Here is a 22,670-nt window from a genome sequence, read left to right as displayed (position 1 = left end):
CTCTATCTCTCTCTTCACCTCCTCTTTTGTCTGCACATTCCCCTTTATCTGATCATTTCTACCTCTCTCATTTCCTCTCCCTCTCCCCAACTTTACACCTTACATCCTCTTACACTCTGTTGCCGCTTCACATTGTCCTTTTTTTGTGTGTGTGTGTGGGGGGGGGGGGGTGTCTTTCAAAAGGTGGAAGAGGAGTTGTGGGGCATCTGCCAGTCTGTGGTTTCCACAGCGATGCCAGGAAGAGAGAGCCCTGAAGGGCAGCGGTGCCAGCGTGTTGGGTCCCTCCGCGGCAGGGCAGGAGAGCATGTCTGTGTGGTCCGTTGCTTGGAGCGGCCGACTGGAAAACCAAAGGTTAAGGGGTCAGATCCCGAGTGGGGGAGTTGGCTTTTGTTCGCTGACCAGTAGAGCATCGGACTTGCAGCATAGATGTGGCCTCAAACCAGAGAGGAAAGTGCATCATCACCGTGCATAGAGTATATTAAGGATGTTGGGATATTTTATCAAGCTGACTTTCTTCATGTCAGTATTCTGCTGAGTTTTCTATTAAACAGGTGTTGTCAGGATAGCAATGGATGTTTGTCCCAGTGTCCATGATAAACAAACGTACACCAGTACTACCAATGTAATCCTTTTCTGAATCTTTCTGTAGTTTGGGTTTGGGTCACAAGGTCAATGAATTTGTAAAACTTATTTAGATTAAACAATGTCGAGGTGCACACTCTGAAAACAAAAACAACTTTCAAAGAAAAAGTCAAACGTCAAAAAATAGAACAGGCCTTAATCTAGCCTATTTGATTTGTCTTGAATGTTGATTTTGAGTTCACCTCAACACTGTTAAATTGAAATGCTGAGACTGATGGTAACTGCCCCCATTTTTATTCAAAAAAGCTCTTTGCTTGCGCAGGCTTACATTTTGCTTAAAATGTCTCTTTAGAAAAATGAGGGTACTTAATTAAAGACACAGGAAAGGGGGTTTGATTGTGCCATAATTTTATACAAGTATTAATCATTCATTTTCATAAAGGAAATTATTCCCTTTGTGGAGTGAACTAGCCTTGAATATTTCCAGCTATTATGGACCAGCAGGGCACTTCTTAGCAGTTCAATCACCTTTTCACACATACACTGTTACTGTCACACTGTCACTGTTACTGTTTCACAAATACACTGTTACTTAATTATTCTCCAAATTCAGACCGTTGCCAAATGTTTACTTTTGTAAACAGTATTGAATTCAGCACTGCATTTGTACTCTGTGACAAGAGCTGTACACACATTTTTCAAAGGGATCTAATGATGTGCTCGCTCCCATCACCTCTCAGCCAGGCTCTTACATCACTTCCTGTCAGCCCAGCATGACTCTGTTCCCCCCAGGCGGCAGGTAGCTGGGCTGAAAAACGAGGGAGGCTTCTGTCCTTTTTACCAGCGGAGACGACAACAACATGAGGAGAGAGAGAGGGAAGGTGGACAAGAGGACACTAAAATAGAAATAGAGAAAATGTGAAACAAGGAGAGCAAGACTGTGATAAGGGGGGGGGGGGGCGAATAAAAAGAAAAAGAAGTTTTGCAGTTGAAGAATATGAGCTTGCAATGTATAGGTGAGGGAAGAGAGTGGAAAGACTGAACATAGAGTCGTATGGACAGAGACAGAGAGAGAAAATGAAGATTGATTGAGTTTTGGCATAGGGGCTGAGAGAGAGGCTAGTGCTGAGTCTGCACATCTGTGCTATCTGATGAGGCCTGCTCAAGAGAGCACATAACGATCCATGCCCACCCTGTGTGTGTGTGTGTGTGTGTGTATTTATGCATCTCTAGTAATACATGCAATGATTTTACTGTATATACAGTTAGGAGAACATGTGCTTGTATGTGAACTATAAGGGCATTGTCCCATTTATTCGTTGTGTATCTGGAAATTGCTTGAATAAAAATGCACAAAACTACTTTTTTATTTGCAGCGGAGTCAATAAAATAACAATAAAGTACTCAGTCAATGTATCGATTGACACTGCCAGCCAAGGCACATAACAGTTAGTTATGAGAAAGGATGGTTTTGTATGCGCGAGACAGTGTGGGTACAATATAGAGTGTTACAGTAGAGCAGGACATGCTCAACCCACCCCAAGTACTCAGACTTACCGACAGTTTATCAGACAGCCATAATGCCTACACAAAACACACAACACCACTCACAAACTCATACACTCCTGTCTAACTGACAGCAAGACAGAAACTTCCTCTCTCTCTTTCCCACACACACACACACACACACACACAGAGACAATTACAGTCACACAAGAGAGGTGGTGGCGGGTTGTTGGTGTGGGCTGGAGACAGGCCCTTCTGCCATCCAGCTGACAGGCTGCAGGTTTTGAAGGACGGATCCCCAATAAGTGTCACCTCCCATCAGCCACTGCAGCGGGCACTAATGGACGCCTCGCGGCATCCTATCAGCCCACAGACAGAGTCAGAGTCAGCCACCGCCACAGCGTCGCCTCCCAACGCAGACTGGCAGCGTGGAGGAGAGATGAAAGAGTGGGGGAAGAGAAAGAAGAACAAGAAGAGGAGGAGGAGAAAAGAAGTTGAGGGAGGACAGGCCAGAAGAGGACGAGAGGAGAGACCCGCAGTGATGGAGAGGTGATAGAGGAAGTGGTGAAGCGTGGGAGCAATGAGGCGACGAGTGGAGGGAGAAGATTTGTGTGTTTTCGACGCGGCAGGGAAGTGGAATCCGAGTGGAGAAAGGCGAGGCGAGGAGATGGATTGACTGACAGAGTGAGTGGAGAGAGTTTGACCTTTGTGGTGCCAGCGGTTATCTGTACTCTCTGTCACTGCCACCAAAAGTGCCCCTCGTGTTATAATCTCCATCTGTGGTCAGAGGCACAATAATGCCTATGGGCATCAGCCTGGCACAGCCATTAGTTAGGCCAACAGGGTTTTTCCCCTGCCTGCACTGCCACTGTAGGCAAAAGGTGGCATGTCTTTCCTTTACTGGCTGAAATGATATGTATGTGTGTGAGTGTGTGTGTTAGAGAGAGGCATACAGGGTGTTTTGTCTTCACTCACTCTATTATTAATTTCCTCTCCTCTCTCACTCTATCTCTCTGTCTAACTTTCCATCTTTCTTCTGCTTTAACTTTATCACATTCATTCATCTCATTTGTTCTAACTCTCTTTGTTCTAACTATCTCTCTCTGTTGCATGCTCTCTCCCTCTCCTTCTCTCACTCTCTCTTTACTCATCCTCTCGCATGCAAAGTGTGTGTGTGTGTGTGTGTGTGTGTGTGTGTGTGTGTGTGTGTGTGTGTGCGCGCGCACTCACAGATGCACCTGCGCCTCTTTTTACCAGGGTGAATAATTACTTTGCCAAAGGGCACAACACAGATCCCTGGCTGGTATTTAAAGTCCTGTCAGTGAATTTAAATCACTTCCTCTGTTTCCAAGCTTCTCTTTCTTAAGTGGAAATGTCCTTTCTCTGTTGGCCTGCAGGGAAGAGAAAGAAAGAGTTAGAGAGAGAGAGAGAGAGAGAACACCCTTTCTCTTCTACCATCAGGGTTGAGTCGCGCCTCCATTTTTCACTGTCCTCTCACAAGTCTTCAGGCACAATCGGAAGAGACAGTGAATTACAAGATGGCCGACTGGGTCATGCCTCAAACTGTGACAGGTTTGAGTCATGGTCCAAAGGGTTCGTTTGGAAAATGGACAGCATCTGCTGCTTCTGAGAAGGATGTGGCCTTGATCCACACCCGAGTAGGCCCGGAACCTTCCATCCTCACTTCTGAAATCAGTGTTCCACTGTGTGTTTGGATCAGAGATCAGGAAGGATCAGTGGTGCAAGGACTTTTCAGTTCCAGAGTTTCTAAGCAACCATTACCCTCTAATTTGATCAGACATTACTATTCATGGACAGGTTACCGATTGCTACATAAGACACCAAAGCAATCAAACTGTGACTGGGATTCAATTAGATTCACTACATACAGAGATGCTGTGCATTGCAGAGTAGAAAATAGATATTTTCTGCCATGCAATCATCATTGCTAATAGTAATTTTCTTTGTCCTATTTCGTTCAATGTTGACATACAGAAGAGACTACAGAGTCTGGTTGATTTGACAGGTCCTCTGTGAAAGGGTGTTATCTTCCAGTTTGGGTATTTCTCAGGGGAAATGTCACAACTCAATTCAGCCATTATTTTAATTGTCTCAGTCAAAGTGAGGCTCTCTCTCCCCACATCCCCGTGGAGACATCGGCATATGCATACCAACACTGTGCACTCTTCCCGAGGCGCTTCCTGTTTCCTGTTCTTCCTCATTTCTAATTCCTCTCTCTTTTACACTCACATTCTCTGCCCCATTTCCTCTTTCCCTCCCTTTCAACCCTGCCGCCTTGGATTCATCCGTGTTTGTGTCAATAACATTCCCTCTGTACCCCTCATCTTCCTCCCTTTCCCAGCCTTATGTTTACTCTTCTCCTGTTTTTGTCACTTCTTCTCTCGTTTTTTCGCCCTCCTCTCTTCCATCAGTCTATCCACTCTGTCTTTTCCTCCTACACTGAATACATTGTGTGTGTTTGTGTGTGTGTATACATGTGTGTATGTGTGTGTGTGTGGGGGGGGGGGGGGGGGGGTTGATGTGGTGAGGCTGGGGTAATCCAGGGAGGATTGTGGGGCTCCCTCCTGCCCCATCCCTAAGCTCTCTCCCTCACCATGGGCTCCAGGTGGACACGAGAGCTGGGCATCCACCACAGCCAGCACCGTCCACGCTCGGTCCCTCATGGGCCTCGGCTCGCTCCTTTAGTCACAGCCAGCCAGCCGGCCAGCCTGCCGGCCAGCCTGGGAGAGACATTTATTAAAATGCCTGCACATGAAACCACTTACCGTTTGCAGGGGTGTGTTTGTGTGCTTTGCGTGACTGCACACACCCTGCCACACACTGTTCGTCTCCCAGGAATGAAAGGAAGAATAGGAAAAGGATATTCATAATGATGAATATATATATAGGTGTGTGTGTATACAATATAATATGTATAGACACACACACACACACACACACACACACATATTGAATTCAGTGGACTGGTTTATGTTAATTTGTCCCCTCCAGACAGACTTGGTTTCCAGGTAACGACGGACTCTAATTGGTTTTCTCAGGGATGGCGGCCATCGTCGGTGGGTCGTGCTTGGTTACGGCTTGGAGATCAAAAAGACACTCCAGGCGTTACCTATACATATTAATGATTAATTATGCTAACAGCCAGCGTGTGTGTGCGTGTGTGTGTATGTGTGTGCGTGTGGTGGGGAATCGGATGCAGGATGGCTGGGGAAGCTGGAGAAGTCTGTTGTGTGTGTGTGTGTGTGTGTTTTGTCGACTGCTAGCTGATTGTCATTTGCATGGTTCAGAGGCAGCTGTGGTAAATCCTCGTCAAGACGGCGGGAGCACAGGGATTATTGTCTGATTGCTTTGGTCGCCATGGTGGCGTGTACAGGCAGCGGTTCTGTCCTGCACTCTGTGCCGTGTCTCTAAGCCCTCCCAATGTACACAAGGCAGATGTTGAGAAATATCAGTGATGCAGAGCGAGAAGCGCACACCAGATTACTGTAGATGTGGGCTCTCCTCATATCTGTTTCTGTATTCTCTCTCTATTAAACCTCTTTTTTTTCTTCTAATTTCTAGGTTGTTTGCTGTTTTTGTGTACTTGTTTATCTCTCTCACTCTGTGTGTGTGTGTGTTTGTGTGTGTGTGTGCGTTTGTCTGTGTGTGTGTGGCCACTTAGTGGCCACCTACGTCTGCACCCTTCATACCAGGGTTGCCAACTTTGGGTGTTTGGCTGGAGTGAGATTTTGTGAAGTCATAGTGCGTGTGCGTTAAATTTTTCCCTAAACCTAATTTTAAAAATGTCTGTCTCCTGACTTTTTTGCTATGTACAGTATAATCCCTGATTTATGTTTTAAAAAAAAGCCTAATAGAATGGAAAAGTTTCTTCAAAATGTACAATTAAATTATTGATTGCACTTGAAAACAAGACCAGTGTTTTAACCCTGTGGCATGGAAGGATTATGAGCCACTGGGCCCCTGGGCACAGACATGAAAAGGGCATTGTGGCTGGTGGATTCCAAAGTCTACCAGCCACTAGAGATACAGTATGAACATTTGATGAAAAATCATGACCAAAATGATCACAGTTATTGGTATTATTGCAATATGATTAAAATGTGCTGACTTTTTTTCAAAACCTACCATCAATGTTGGACAGAACTCATAATTGGCCTGCCCTTCATGCCCAGTAGCAACAAATCTAAAGGTCAACAGAACAGCTATATTGTCATAAAAGTGGTGTGACTACTTTAAGACCCAATCCAATGGTGTGAGTTCTGGAGCCATCCAACTTTATCTAACTCTATACTATCCTACATCATCTGATTTTAATATTATGTCTAGGCTATATTTAACATTTATTTTCTATTTGGCCTGTTATGAAATTATGGCCTGTTATGAAACATTGACCAATATAAGCACACTTTTTTAAGACACTTAAATACATGCATGCTTAACATTTTGTGAAAACAAATAATTATGGCTACATCGACAAACTCTTAGCCGTGAGCTGTATATCCTCTGATTTTAATATTTACACATATGTAGGTATTTAAGCACAGCTCAGTTTTAAGACACTTAAAGCCCGAAATTGGAGACCATATAGAAATTTGCTACCATTTCAAAACCGGATTACTTTGGAACGGCTTATTGTACAGGGGATTGCATTACACCTTTGTGTTCGGTAAGGTCTGCTGTTTATTCTGGTTTACGGTTTGTCATGTGTGGAACAAAAAGTTTGTGAGATAGGCTATTCCACCTATATGAATTGAAATGAGCGCAGAGCTATAGTAGCCTAGCCTAATATGATTATTTCTTGAAAGTCATTTTCTCGCGAACCGTTTATCGCAGCAAATAGCGGCTATAGCACCTTATAAAAGATGAGAAAAAGTTATTTCATGTGATGTCTGTGAGGTTACTTCGCGAGTAGTTCCTAGAGAAGAATGGGCGGCCACACTTTATGTCGGTCTGCCTCATGTCTAAATAGCAGCGTGTTCCGTGTAGGTGTCGCGGACCGGATTAAAATAGCCTAGTCAGCGAATCAACAATCAGAGAAAACTGCGCTGAGAATGTTGTAGGTGGATATTAGACCTACCTGCTGTTGGTCTAGACATATGTATGCCTTAAACTCGTATCCTGTCATTTAGAAACAATGCTGTGGTCTAGTCTAGTCATCAAGAAAAAATGAACGGATTGCAAAAAAAAAAAAGAATGGATTTGGCGTGACATTTCTTGCGTGTGCGTGAGAGCGTGAGATTGGTGCTGAAAGCGTGAGTGTCACGCCAGATGCGTGAGAGTTGGCAACCCTGTTCATACTAAGTGAAGCAAATGTGACCTGCATCATGTTGTTCGCGTGGTTTACCTCTGCACTTATCCGGACTCAAACTCACAACTCGCAAGCACCTAGGAATGGAAGGTGAGTGTGCTAGCAATCGAGCTAAAAGCTCAAGCTGCTAGCTCTCTCACTAGCACGTCTCTTAAGGCATCATGAGGGAGGTTTACACGCAACATACAAACTGCACAGCTACGTACTAGCTGACTACCGTTGTACTCACCCACTAAACCTCACTCTCAATCCAGGTCATGGCACCAATGTAACCTGCATTGTGTTGTCTGCACAATTCAGCCCTGCACTCGCTCGGACTAGGACCTGCTTGCAGCACCTCAGATCGAGACGCAAGAGCAGTTGAGCCAGTAGGGCTTAAGTCATTTAAAGACCAGGAATGATGTCAATTCCGGAAGTAAGTGCATAATTTACTTCACTCTTTATGGAGAATACTTGTTTTCTTTTACAGTTTATGGAAAAAATAGCATTAGGTAGAAGCTTTTTATTATTATTCGTTATTCACATTTATTTATTAAAGGTGTTCTAAGTGCTCTAAGGTGCTTTTAGCTTTTTAGGCTAAAGTATTTTTTGTCACTTATGCTACAGCAAACATCACCTCACTATCCGCTAGCTGCCTGTGTCCTGAATACACTGTAAAAAAAACGCAATCTCTGTGGACAACCCAGGCTCCAAAAACCAATAAACCCTGGAATCGTTTAAAAAATATTTGCATCCAAACGGATCCATCTCAACACGACTCAACATGTTACTTCATATTCCAGGCCTATAGGTGGCACTGTTTCTGTTTCAGAAATTCACCAAAGCTTGCGTGCTGTATACACGAAAATGGCTAGTGCAAGGAAACCAGAATCGTTTGTGTGGACTGATAGTGAACTGTCAACTGTAGTCAACTGTAAAACTAATAAACTTAATTTTTACGGTTTGTGAAGGGTGCAGTCCCGTCCTTTATTTGGCTAACACACAGGTGCACAGGTGCTTTTAGCTTTTTGTCACTTAGGCTACAGCAAACATCACCTCACCATCCGCTAGCTCCCTGTGTTCTGAATACACTGTAAAAAAAATGCAATCTCTGTGGACAACCCAGGCTCCAAAAACAGCCACAAATTTTGCCCATAAAAACATAACAAACTGTTCCAGCAAATCACAGACGAGATGCGCGTTTAGGAAAGTTTCAATTGCATGGGAGGGAGGGTGAGGAAGTAGCAAGCTAGCTTTCTGTTTTGTTTGAACGTCAACAGAAGTGACGTTACCCAGCATCGCTTACAGCGCCTTTAAATAATCAATTGCGCGTGACTGTCCACGTGAGTCAGCTACTGTATTCATTAACTATTCATTAACATGAACATGACTGAAGAAATAAATTACTATGATGTTTAATAAACCATTGTAGGCATACATTTAACAAGTCATCATTATATCACATAAATTACGTTTTCTGTAGGCTAAGCTACTGTGTGACATGGTTTATACAGCAAAAAAACAACAAGTAGGCTATCAACATGTTTTCAGTACCACTGTGTGGTGTCAAATTATAATTAACGGTTCAAACTCAGAAGAATTGTGACAAAGCAACAGGATACTGCAGAAGGTGTAGCTTTAATCCAATACAGAGCATAGGTTCATGAAGCCAGCTGCTAACATCCTGTCTTTACACAGCTTATATACCCCTTTTCAGTAGCATCACTTGTTTTTGTTAACTCAGAATAGAACAGAGCTCCTATGTCCTTCTTACCTCTCATGGTAATACGTATGGGCCTAGGCACTCATTGTATATTTCTACAAAGGACCTTTGACCCTGGCTGAACAACTGCTGGGGATGTCCAGTCTCTTCTATGCATTCATATCCTTATAGGTAAACTTCTGGGCCCCAAGCTTGTGTATACATTAGCTATATTTACCCCTGCTGTTTCACCACATGGACCTCAGACAGTTTACAGAATATCTTTTCATACAACTACTACATAATAATAAGAATATATTTTCATAAAGCTACATAAGTAAATAAAGCTACCACAATTGTTGCTAAATCACATACAAGAAGGTATCCTTTTGATTTTTGAGGACTGTCTCTCCTGCACACACACAACTGACCTCATATGGAACAAACATCATGTGTGCATTTTCTCTCTGGTGTTTCTTTCCTTCGTCCTGTTTTTTCTACCAACCCCCACCCCCCCCCCCATGCAGTTTGGTCATGATGACTGGTAATTCATTTTTGCCCTCACCTAATTGCTACCTCATTTATGTAGCCTACAGTTACAAAAATACAGCAGTAAGTAAATGAAGCAATGTGAAAATAGATAAACAAATAAATGAAACAATGTAGAAATACATTAATGAAGCACTGTGGAAATACAGAAATACATCAATGAAGAAATGTAGGAATAAAAAATAAAGAAACAGAAATAAATAAATAAATAATTGCATACATTAATTACTAGTTTTCATGACCAAACTTTTATGACCATTTATCACATTTCATAAATTATGTCTGCATTTATTTATAATAAAGTAATTTTTGGTCCTCCATAGCTTTTAGTAATGTTAGTGCTGAACAAGCTTAGCTGTCATATGAACCGTTTCGATGTTGCTACATAGTCATTAATATTTTAACCATTGCTATGCTCAATCATCGTTTTATGAAAGTAAACTGGGTCTCTGTGGAAAAGGCATTAGTTTGATTTCGGTATGGACTTTGGTAAGTGATCGAGTGAAATCGAGGTATGTGACTACCTGTACAAACACTGGTTTTATGCTGTTTCTTCACAATTACTGAGTTAAACACGCATAGTGGTGTTTTGTAAGGACCCTGTCCATGTTGCACAGCACTTACAATGACATTTTGAGTCTGTTAAGAGGCGCAAAGGCACAGTTTAAGTCATGTCCCCATAGCATAGCTTTGTAGCTGCCTGGCTGCTCTAGTCACCAGCAGCATAACTTGAGTTAGGTTTTTTCCCTACCAACAGTATTTGGTGATCTCAGGCAACAGGTCTCAAATGGTCTGAGGGTTCCTTTAACCCATGGAGACATTTGCATGGCTTCATACATTTGATGTTTGCCTTCTGTTCAGATTTTTCTCTCCTTTTTTTTCTCTTTTTGTACTTTTAGGCCTAGTCCACACGTACCAAACTATCTTTTCCCCCCCGTTTAAAAAATATTTGCATCCAAACGGATCCATCTCAACACGACTCAACACGTTACTTCATATTCCAGACCTATAGGTGGCACTGTTTCTGTTTCAGAAATTCACCAAAGATTGCGCGCTGTATACACAAAAATGGCTAGTGCAAGGAAACCAGAATTGTTTGTGTGGACTGATAGTGAACTGTCAACTGTAGTCAACTGTAAAACTAATAAACTTCATTTTTACGGTTTGTGAAGGGTGCAGTCCCGTCCTTTATTTGGCTAATGCAGGTGCAAATAATCTCGTTTTCTTTCTTTGGTTGTATAGTCCGCGATTCACATTAGTTTCTATCACCGCAAGTGCATAGGCTACTAACGCTAGGCCTACCCAAGTTCTAGGCTATCGCCACATTTATAATATTGATATAATACCTTCGTTAGTAACAGTCGATACTTTTGCCTGCATCAAATCGTGCATTCACATTTAGTGCGCATCTATAGGCTTAACGTGATTTCTAAGCGACTTGTAGGCTCATATGACTTCACTAGACTATGAATGCATTTATTTATGTTGTAAGACAATAAATGAATGACACCGGCACTACGCACAAATTAATTTAAACTTCCCTAATAACTTCTGGCTAGTTCTCTTGCGTCAGTCACTGACAGTAGGCTAGAATGCATCAAGAAAACACATAGGAAAAACACTGTTCAGTCCACCAAGTCATTAGCCTGGGTGCCATTCCGAACTTAGTCCCGCCCACAACATCTGAGGTCGGGAAGTTTGGTCTGGCATTGCTCCATTGTGGTGGAAGTATGCTCGCCCTATATCGGGCGGACAATCAAATCAGGCTTTACGATGATGGACAGGTGAGCAACAGCGCCTGGTCTATCACGTCATCTGAACACGCTTAGATTTGGCTTATGTTTGAAACAAAAACGCTGTGGCTAGAAGGATACATGGCTTTTAAGACCCCATATGGAAAATTCATATTATTTAATGAGGTTGTATCACTGAAAACGATTATTTCTGAAAACTTTGGCCAAAGTTGAGATGTGGGAAAACTCGTGGTTTCACTTTCATCAAGGGAAAACAGCGTTGTTGCATTGCGACATGTTCCCTCGTTCGTTTGAAATCTCTGATTGACCACCTGGTCGAGGGATTTGCAACAGCCTTTCCCAGCTGTTTAACATGTTTGCAGCATATCACTGTTCAACAGAATTATTTTTAAAAACGGAGGGGATATAGGAGAAGAAGAATGGTTTGTGTGTTTTCTTCCTACACCTCACGGTAAGATTTTTTTGTTGCTCTGATTGGTTAGGTCTATTCAATTGAGTGCAGAGGCATTCCCCCCCTGTATCGGTTGAAACACGCCCCATTATTACGTCTCAATGGAGCAGTATCAGACTCATATTCTGACTAGAATTGAGTATGACTACGTCAGGCTACCAAGTCATGATAAGCTATTGGCGCTGCGCAGCACCAGTTGTGATATTTATACTACTGAGTGTAATTGTAAAGGCAGCTGATGTGTGGCGATAACATCGTCGATACGCAAGTATGCGGTTTCGCCGTCTAAACGAACTCGCAAGGGCTACGGTTTCGAATTTTTCCACCCTGGGACCTGGTTTCAAAAAAGTGCGGTTTCGGGCAGTGCGTTTACAGGATTCGTTTGGACGATCGGCCAAGACGATGCAAAACATGTGCGTTAAAACCAAAAAGCGTCTCCGTGTGGATGGCCCCTTAGTCTCCTTATGTTTATGTCTCTTCTGTGTCTTATGGTGTCTCTTTTTTTTCTCTTTTTGTACTTTTAGGCCTAGTCCACACGTACCAAACTATCTTTTCCCCCCCGTTTAAAAAATATTTGCATCCAAACGGATCCATCTCAACACGACTCAACACGTTACTTCATATTCCAGACCTATAGGTGGCACTGTTTCTGTTTCAGAAATTCACCAAAGATTGCGCGCTGTATACACAAAAATGGCTAGTGCAAGGAAACCAGAATTGTTTGTGTGGACTGATAGTGAACTGTCAACTGTAGTCAACTGTAAAACTAATAAACTTCATTTTTACGGTTTGTGAAGGGTGCAGTCCCGTCCTTTATTTGGCTAATGCAGGTGCAAATAATCTCGTTTTCTTTCTTTGGTTGTATAGTCCGCGATTCACATTAGTTTCTATCACCGCAAGTGCATAGGCTACTAACGCTAGGCCTACCCAAGTTCTAGGCTATCGCCACATTTATAATATTGATATAATACCTTCGTTAGTAACAGTCGATACTTTTGCCTGCATCAAATCGTGCATTCACATTTAGTGCGCATCTATAGGCTTAACGTGATTTCTAAGCGACTTGTAGGCTCATATGACTTCACTAGACTATGAATGCATTTATTTATGTTGTAAGACAATAAATGAATGACACCGGCACTACGCACAAATTAATTTAAACTTCCCTAATAACTTCTGGCTAGTTCTCTTGCGTCAGTCACTGACAGTAGGCTAGAATGCATCAAGAAAACACATAGGAAAAACACTGTTCAGTCCACCAAGTCATTAGCCTGGGTGCCATTCCGAACTTAGTCCCGCCCACAACATCTGAGGTCGGGAAGTTTGGTCTGGCATTGCTCCATTGTGGTGGAAGTATGCTCGCCCTATATCGGGCGGACAATCAAATCAGGCTTTACGATGATGGACAGGTGAGCAACAGCGCCTGGTCTATCACGTCATCTGAACACGCTTAGATTTGGCTTATGTTTGAAACAAAAACGCTGTGGCTAGAAGGATACATGGCTTTTAAGACCCCATATGGAAAATTCATATTATTTAATGAGGTTGTATCACTGAAAACGATTATTTCTGAAAACTTTGGCCAAAGTTGAGATGTGGGAAAACTCGTGGTTTCACTTTCATCAAGGGAAAACAGCGTTGTTGCATTGCGACATGTTCCCTCGTTCGTTTGAAATCTCTGATTGACCACCTGGTCGAGGGATTTGCAACAGCCTTTCCCAGCTGTTTAACATGTTTGCAGCATATCACTGTTCAACAGAATTATTTTTAAAAACGGAGGGGATATAGGAGAAGAAGAATGGTTTGTGTGTTTTCTTCCTACACCTCACGGTAAGATTTTTTTGTTGCTCTGATTGGTTAGGTCTATTCAATTGAGTGCAGAGGCATTCCCCCCCTGTATCGGTTGAAACACGCCCCATTATTACGTCTCAATGGAGCAGTATCAGACTCATATTCTGACTAGAATTGAGTATGACTACGTCAGGCTACCAAGTCATGATAAGCTATTGGCGCTGCGCAGCACCAGTTGTGATATTTATACTACTGAGTGTAATTGTAAAGGCAGCTGATGTGTGGCGATAACATCGTCGATACGCAAGTATGCGGTTTCGCCGTCTAAACGAACTCGCAAGGGCTACGGTTTCGAATTTTTCCACCCTGGGACCTGGTTTCAAAAAAGTGCGGTTTCGGGCAGTGCGTTTACAGGATTCGTTTGGACGATCGGCCAAGACGATGCAAAACATGTGCGTTAAAACCAAAAAGCGTCTCCGTGTGGATGGCCCCTTAGTCTCCTTATGTTTATGTCTCTCCATCTCCTCTCTCTCTCTCTCTATCTTTCTCTCTCTCTCTCTCGGCAGTTCATACAACGTGCATCTGTGGGGACGTCTCTGGCGTTTATTTTGAGGTAACTGGTCTCTCGAATGAGATTTCTGTGCTGGCGCTTGTTGACTTTTTCCCCTTTCCTTTCATCATTTCTATCAAGGTTATTCTGAGGCTGCCAGTGCCTTTATGGGAAAGGGTGGGTGGGTGGCGGGGGAGCAGGTTGGAGAAGTGTAAAGGAGGAGAGGCAGGGAGGAAGAGAAGGAGGGAAGAAAAGGATGGAGAGCAGGAGGGAGAGGTGGGGTGGGTGGGGCAGGGGGTCAGCGCTAAGCCATGAGCGATGGCGTAATCGATCTTGTTTAAAGGGATCTCACCCGCTTTGACTGTTTGAACTCTCCCCCTCGTTAACAGTTGTCTGGGATTTAATTACGACGTCGGGCGGATTTAATGTCAATTACGTCCATAAAAAAAGGGCTGGCCACCGTAGGAGTGAGTGAGACCGAGATTCAGGCACAGGAATGGGGGATCATAGAGAAAGGTGATGAAAGATAAAGGAAGGAGTGGCAGGTGGGAGAAAAGGAGAGTAGTATAGTATAGTATATATACTTTTTTGATCCTGTGAGGGAAATTTGGTCTCTGCATTTAACCCAATTGGTGAATTAGTGAAACACTAATTCACTGCACACAGTGAACACACAGTGAGGTGAAGCACACACTAATCCCGGCGCAGTGAGCTGCCTGCTTTAACGGCGACGCTCGGGGAGCAGTGAGGGGTTAGGTGCCTTGCTCAAGGGCACTTCAGCCACGGCCCACTGGTCGGGGCTCGAACCGGCAACCCTCCGGTTACAAGTCCAGAGTGCTAACCAGTGGGCCACGACTGCCCAGAGTGCAACAGCGGGCATAATTATGTGTGTCGCTCAAGCAATGACACTTTCCCTTCACTTCCTCCCTTTCCTCAAACTTCTCTCAATGTGGTCAAGGAGAAGTAGAGGAATCGGTTTCACCACAATCAAGACCACCACAGGGACCTGTTCACTAGAGCGGGGGTTCCCAAACTGTGGTATGTGTACCACCGGTGGTACGGAGCTTCCACTAGGCCTGGGGAAGGGAAAAGGTCGGAAAGGTCTTTAAATCTTTACATCTTTTAATCTTAAGCCTATGTTTTCTTTGTTCTTTGTGTTTCATAATGTTGTTCTCCACACTGTTAGTGTGAGAGCTGATAGCATAGACCAGTTGCACATTTTGATTTTGTTATTTGTGATCATGTAGGGCGGCTAATTAAACCTGATGCCTGGAATGCGTCAATAGAATGTGTTACGTTTTTATGTGTCGGATGGTGGGGGTATGCAAGCCGAGTCAGGGTGTAGGTGGTGGTACGCAGGAAAAAAAGTTTGGGAACCGCTGCTTTAGAGGATGAATAACACAATCTGGAACCTTGGATGAGGAAGAAAATACACAACCTGTTTTCCAGAGCAGGAACAGAAAAGCAATCTGCTTTCCAGAGTACTACAAAAAGCTACAGGAACTTGCTTTCTTCTAGAACACAGAACACTACAGGAACCAGTTCTCCTCAGATCCAGAGGCAGGGGGGCACTTCTTCCATCTGCTTTATTGATTTTTTTAAAATGTCAGAAACCACAATAAATGGCACCATTGTCATCCATACACTATATCAACATGACACAGAGGAAGGGATTGGCTAAATAATGTTTCTTTAAAAAAAAAGAAGAAAACAAGAGAGGAAAAAAAACCCTTCCAAAATCTCAGATTGAAAACAATCTCCACAACATGTCCCACATATAGATAGCTCTCTGTTCACACCCACAGCTGGGTCTTTATTCTTTTTTACATAGATATATACTGTGTCTGGTAGTCCAAGCTGTACAGCATTGGTTAAAATCCAACAGAAGTCCGTGCTAGTGGTGGAGCTGGCCACGTGTTTCAGTGTTCTCCGACTGACCAAGAGTCCGAAATGTACATCCAGTTTCAGAAGCGAAGGGGCCTGTCCTTCACCATAGCAACCAAATGGATGAGACAAGCCAACCCTTACCCCTTTCCATGGCAACGTGCATCAGTCCGTGACCATGTATCCTCGCTCCTACCTAATTACCACCGGCTGGAATTTGATTTCAGGAGTATTATTTATACATTATAGGAATTGGTCTCTCTCTCTCTCCATCTCTCTGTGTGTGTGTGTGTGTGTGTGTGTTAATGTGGATTTGCTTCTAGGCAGTATGGGTGCATCTCAAGACTGTCAGTTTTTTTGTTTCTTTCAAGTGGAAATGTGTGTGTGTGTGTGTTTTGGCAGCAGGAGAAAAGGGGAAGAGGTGGTAGGTGGTGGCATTCCATTCTCCAGGCCAGGAGCTTCAGGTGCGGGGGGACTGAACTCTGGGTGAAAGCTGCAGATGGCGGGGTGAGAGGCCAGGGAGGAGAGGCCCAGGGTTGGGACAGGACAGGGGAAGGGCTAGTGGCTCAGATGGCCCCTGCTGCACCCCATGGCTAATGGCCCTGAGCTCGCCTGTATAGAGAGAGAGACAAAGGACCATCCAGGCAGGGGCAGAGCTCTCAGATGAAAGCAGCCAAGGGTCCGTCTGCTCTCAAGCACACCCTCACTCTCATTCTCTGCACCTCTGAAGGAGACAGAGAAAATACAGAAAGAGATAAAAAAAAAAATGGAGAGAGAGTGAGAGAAATGGAGGGATACATGAAGAGCCAGAAAGTAATTGCTGGTGTTAATGTGTCGCTAAGAGTGTGACTTGAGTGTGTGAGCCTGAGAGAATGCATGTGTGAATGTCTCTGTGTGTGTGTGTGTGTGTGTGTAAGTATATGCCCGTGGGTGTGTGCGTGTTAGACAGACAGAGCGAGAAAGACAGAGACTGTGATGAGTGTGTGCTTGAGCCAGCGGAGATTAACCCGGTTAGTTCAGACCTCCGTTCAGGGGAAGGGGCAGTGGTGTGATAAGAGCCCCCCAGCACAGTTCAGCTGTCAGGCAGAAGGGCCAGGAGGTGGCCAAGAGGAGTTGAGCAAAGGTGATCCAGAGCTTAAGATTCCTTGTACATGGAAAAGGATTTGATTTTTTTGTGTGTTAAGATTTGTGTGTGTATGTGTGTGTGTAGAAATGATGGGATAACTATATCCCAAGTGAGGCTTAAAGTGTAAGTCATTGTACCCAGGGAGCCTAAGTGTAGCATTCAGCAGTGTAGTTATTGTACCCAGGGAAAGGTATTTGTCAATAAGAGAGGGGGTGTGAGGCAACACAAATACGTCCTTTCAATTACAGACATGGGATAATGTCACTCTGCTAAAGGGAGAGAGAGAAATAAGAGATAGACTTTTCCATTGCCTAAATTTCTTATTAAATGTAAAAACTTGAAGTGAAGACTGAAACTGTGGTTTAGAAAATCACCCATCAGCAAGAATGAATTCATCAGACGCCTTCATTGACTGGTGTACCCTCTACTGGTGGGGTAACGTCACTACAATGCACCTGTTAAAGGACAACTCTAGTCTTAGAACAATCTAGGGTCTATTTTGGGATAATAACGAGTGAAAATGTTTGTCTGGGGCCAACATGACAATAATCTGAGTAGTTTTGAGCATTTACAATTCCAGTCACTGCCATTTTGCTAGGAGAAGTCTATACATGTCAGATACAGCTACTTGTGTGGGTGGACACAAAGGGAGAAGTTTTCGGTAATCGACTTGCATGACTCACAAGATGGCGGCGATCAGAATAGTAAGGTAATGCACTGACTGCACAAACAGTCCTTTTTAAACCATTTCTTTCCACCTACAAAGGTAACAATACTTCAGTTTGTCTGCAGAGACCCTCTATATATTAGCATAGAAATGTAATGATTTTTTTTTTGTTAATAACTTAAGAGATTGATTTACTTTGACGTGGTGAATCTTCCCCCAAAAGACCCCTAGGTTGTTCGTAGACTGGAGCTTTAAATGACTGGTCTTTTTTCTCTGTTCCCCAGGAGTGATTGGCTTGAATAAATAAACAACAGTATAAAAAGTATTAAAACAGAAACTACCACCACACATAACAGTATACCAGTTAAACCGTGTGTTTAAAAACAAGGTGTGAGTAATGACCACTGTCAGAAGCAACTGGCGGGGTTTTTTTTACTGCATTGTTTAAACAGCAGTATTGGAGAGGATAATTCTGTGGCGGTAACAGATCTACTGTTCCCCTGAAGGCCCACGACGGGGCTGTGTTTGCGGCCGGTGTTTAACTCAACGCAGGGGATTTTTTTGTTATGAGGCCATAAAAGAGAGTTGTTCCCCACCTACCTCTCCCTGCTGTAGCGTTGATTAGCGGGCAGGATGCTTTGATGTTCCTCTCCTTATTCTTTAAGCTCCCGCGTGTAGCGTTAGTCTATTTTTCTGAGATCTCTCGCTCTCTCTGCGTCCTCTCTTTCTTCCCCTTGTTTATCCATATTTATCTGGTGCTCGCAGACATACTGCCCCCACCTCTATCTCACAGGATCTCCTTTAGCACCTGTATAACTCATCCGCATCCCTTTTCCAGCCACCCCCGTGGCTTTGTTGCTTGAAGCCAAAATGGCAAACTACTCGGTGCTCAGTCCACTCTGAGGCGGACTCCAAAACTATCAGAGCATTCTCCAGCAGGCACTGGCATTTTGCTCACTTAATAGCTCTCGGGGGGCTGGTTTCAAAGGTGGATGTGAATTAAAAATAGCTCTCTTAGAACTGTTTGCTGACTCAATGTATGAGCTCACTTTTGAGCTTTCTCCAGCTTCTATGAGCATTGTATATTTCAGGATTTTTTGGAATGCCCTGCCCCAGGGAGCATGGGGATATTCAGATGCAAAATGCTCACCCTTGAAAGCAAACAGGTGTACATATTTAGATTTTTATTAACAGCGGTTTTGAGATGTTTTTTTGTTCAATACCCTATCAGCAATGCACTTCTTCCTTATTTTTTCTCACTCAAACTTCTACTCAAAAGTCACCAACATAAATAAAATGTCCCCGTTTATCTCCTCTGAAGAGAGGTTCTGTTTTGCAGCCTCACGCTAGCCTATATCCCTGCTGCCTGTCCGATGTGGAATCATGTAGTAAATAGACCGTTCTGACTAGCATTGAGTAAATGTCACGCTGACAATCACGCACCACCTCCACCCCTCCCTCCTCCCATATATTGCTTGTGTTTGTGTCTGTAGGGTTAATGTTGAGCCACAAATTCCAGTAATGAGATACGCCTGTAGCGGCAGTCATTAGGATCTGATCATTTGGCAAGCAGTGTATCCCTCCTGGCCAAAGGGAACCGCTTCATATCCAGGAATACTGTGTGCATCGCTGTCTAGTTGAGGTCTTAATTAAGTTTGAAGTGTGATTAAATTATACTTAATTATCATAATAATATATTTTTTTCTCTCTCTCTCTCCTGGTGAGAGATAACTGGCTGACTTCAGTGGAAACATTGCTCTTGGAAGGACGTGGCAATCTCTTCACTCGCAGTCAAAGTTATCAAGCCATGAAATCGGGAATCCTGTCAGCAACAAAATGTAATCTTTTTTTCATAAGGCCAGAACAATAGGGGGAGCCGCTCAATGAATACTCAACATCTCTTTCTCTCGCTGCTCCTCTCTCCTTTTTAATTAAAAAAGTGTCCTGAACCCTCCGCTCCCCTCCCCTCCCCTCTTTCCACTCATGCATGGAGGGGCGAGTGCTTATCTCTCCGTTCCATCTGATTATTTCTCCCCCCAGTTCACCATCACAGACACACACACACACACACACACACACACACACTCTTTCTCTCTCTTTCTCTCTCTCTCTCTCTCTTTCTTTATCTCTCCTGTCTGCTATTGTTCAACTTCATCTAGGTATGCAGTTTTGAATGGTCGGTTGAGTGCATGAGTGCGACTCTTCTATCTCTTTTTGCTGAGAGATCTCTCTCTCTCTCTCTCTCTCTCTCTCTCTCTCTCCTTTGTCTCTCAGTCACTTCACTCCTCCTTTAATCTGCTTCTGTCGGCCCGCATCGTATTGTGTTGCACCTACCCTACACCTACCCTTCTCTGTTTGTGAATACTGCCAGAAGGTGTCTGTGTAAATGAGAATCATCTTTGAGGTTGTGTGTGTGTGTGTGTGTGTGTGTGTGTTTGAAATAGAACCGTTAGACCCACTGAGTATACAAGACTGTAAGACTGCAAAAGGAAAATTGCAAATTGGGCTTGGTAGTCTAAACTTGTCTGGTCAGTGGGATACAACATTTTAGTTTTGAGTGGACATAGTAATCAAGTTAGTATTTGTCACATTAGAAGGGTAACTTAGAATTGGTGTTGCCATCCTCTTTGAAATGCCTGCAATATGGGTCATCCTTTGCCTGCATAGTTCCTGTAACCCAGTCATTGTAAGTGACAGCACTGTAAGCGGACTATTTTGCCATGGTTCAGATGACAATCTTCAAATTCTTCATGGAATGTGATACAGAATGCCATGGTCAAACATACTGGATGCAGGTATGTGTTGCATATATAGATACTTTTGCAGGTCACATTTTGCAAGTAAGAAGGAGAGGGCATTAAAGAGTTGGGGGGACACTTAGTGTTGGATGAACTGTGGATCATCCACTGGGTGTCTATGATGGATGCTACGTGTTCTGAGAGCCATTGTGGTCAGTTCAGAGGGAGACGGGGGCATCTGTGTTTTTTTTGTGAGGCCGTGAGATGGCTGTAATGTCAGTAATCCACCCCCCTTTCTCACTCTGGTTTGATGGTGACTCTTCCCTCCAGTGTGTCTTTCCCTGAATTGATCACTTCAGCCTTTGAGGCGTCTCTTTCAGTGGCTCCCCTCCCCGCACACCTCCCTTTCCCTCTCCTCTCTCCTCTCCACTCCTCTCCTCCAGGTCTCTGGGGGTAGACGGATCCCCCAACCCCCCCCCCCCCCCCCCCCCCCAGCCCTTCCCTTTAGCCCGAGGGCAAGTAGGGCATCTCGTTGTGGTAGTTGTAGTCCGGGCAGACCTTCTGGACCAGGCGATAGTCGGTGCTGTAGAAGGAGATGTAGATGCAGATGACCTTGAAGGGCTTGGAGCACATCCAGGAGACGTGGCTCTGCGTCTGCTCCTGGAAGCAGGTCTTGGACGGGTCGTAGTTGCAGAGTGACGTGCGCTTGCTGCGGTCCACCTTCTCGTAGTCGATGCGGCAGTTGAAGATCTTGGAGTCCTTGGGGTAGACCACACTCTGGCGCTCCAGGTCAAACTCCACTGCCTTGACCGGCGGCACCAGGCTCACCGAGATGTTGCCCTGGCCCGTGGAGTTGTGGCGGAAGTAGACGCTGAACGTGCCGTTGCCGTGGTCGACGATCTTTCCAGTGATGAGCAGGTTGAGGCGCAGCGTCTTGATGTTGGAGTAGAAGTCGCCCCAGCCGAACATCTTCTTGAACTTGCCCGTCTTGACGATGGGCCGGCGCTTGACCCGTGCGCCACCCAGGGGGTCATCAGCAGCCTTGAGCAGGTCACTGCCTAGCATCTCCCAGAACTCCTGCTTGGAGAAGGGCACAGGCGAGCGGTAGGGCAGCTCCACGGCCGAGGTGTTGGCAGCCCGGCTCTTGCTGTGCAGGACCCAGCGGCTCAGCGGGGAAAGCGAGGAGCTCTGGCCACTGTCGCCGCCACTCAGCACGCCCACTGTCTTGGACGGGTCCTCGGGCGAGCCCTTGGAGGTGGTGGGGGAGTCTTCCTGCCCAAGGGCCAGCTACAGAGAGAGAAAGAGAGAGAGACAGACAGAGATGTGAATAGACAGTAAAACCCTATCGTAAACGTACTAATTACCAACCATTTCGTTCGGAAATTCTAAAACAACAATGTGTTTTAATACTTCAAAATAACATTTGATAAATTAACCTTACATTTTTTACCACGCTCAGAGTTTAGTGCTGGGCTGGTGGGTGCCTATTCCCAACCTTTCTCACGGCACATCAACGGTTAGCCCGAGAATTCTTGTCGCAATTCAAAATTCCACTGGAGCTCCAAGCGGATTTTTACACGCAGCCTTACAAGACACTTATGGTGTGGGTGCTTGCGTTTCTTTAGGAATCCGCCATCTTGGTTTGTATAGAAATGAATAGTGACACATACAAGTAAGAGGTTGGATATACGGGACGGTTGGTAATATGTGACGTTCCGATACCTTTACTCGGACAATAAGTCAAAAACTCTCACTCATACCATCATGGAATACCGATCAGACAGAGAAAGCGACAAAGAGAGAGAAAGAGAGAACATTTGAATATAAATCCTCACCATTACTGGGACAAGCTGAAGCATGTCCAACCAAAGGAAAGTTAGCACATTGCAACGCCACACAGGCACATCAGAGTTGTGGAGAAGAGTAGAAGGACAGAGAGCATTAGTGGAAAAGCAAACTAGTATGAGTCGGAGACGTGAAAGAAAGTAAACCAGGAGTGCAGGAAGTAAGAAAAAGGGTGGGTGGTGGTGGAGAGAGAGAGAGAGAGAGAGAGATAGAGAGA

At 44.3% G+C, this 22,670-nt stretch overlaps 1 protein-coding gene across 1 annotated transcript in view; it reads right to left on the bottom strand.

The window, feature by feature from the left end:
• Positions 1 to 21,112: 21,112 nt before the first annotated feature.
• The window catches only part of LOC121705495 (neurexophilin-1), a 21,688-nt gene continuing 20,130 nt past the window's right edge, over positions 21,113 to 22,670 (bottom strand). Inside the window, exon 2 of the mRNA XM_042086491.1 lies at positions 21,113 to 21,895. Coding sequence (XP_041942425.1) covers positions 21,113 to 21,895 — 783 coding nt within the window. The remainder of the gene's footprint in view (positions 21,896 to 22,670) is intronic.

This window comes from Alosa sapidissima, chromosome 3 (assembly GCF_018492685.1).
Source record: "Alosa sapidissima isolate fAloSap1 chromosome 3, fAloSap1.pri, whole genome shotgun sequence".
NCBI classification, from domain to species: Eukaryota; Metazoa; Chordata; class Actinopteri; order Clupeiformes; family Clupeidae; genus Alosa; species Alosa sapidissima.
Note: the sequence above shows the minus strand (reverse complement) of the source record. Positions and strands in the feature narration are given on the sequence as shown.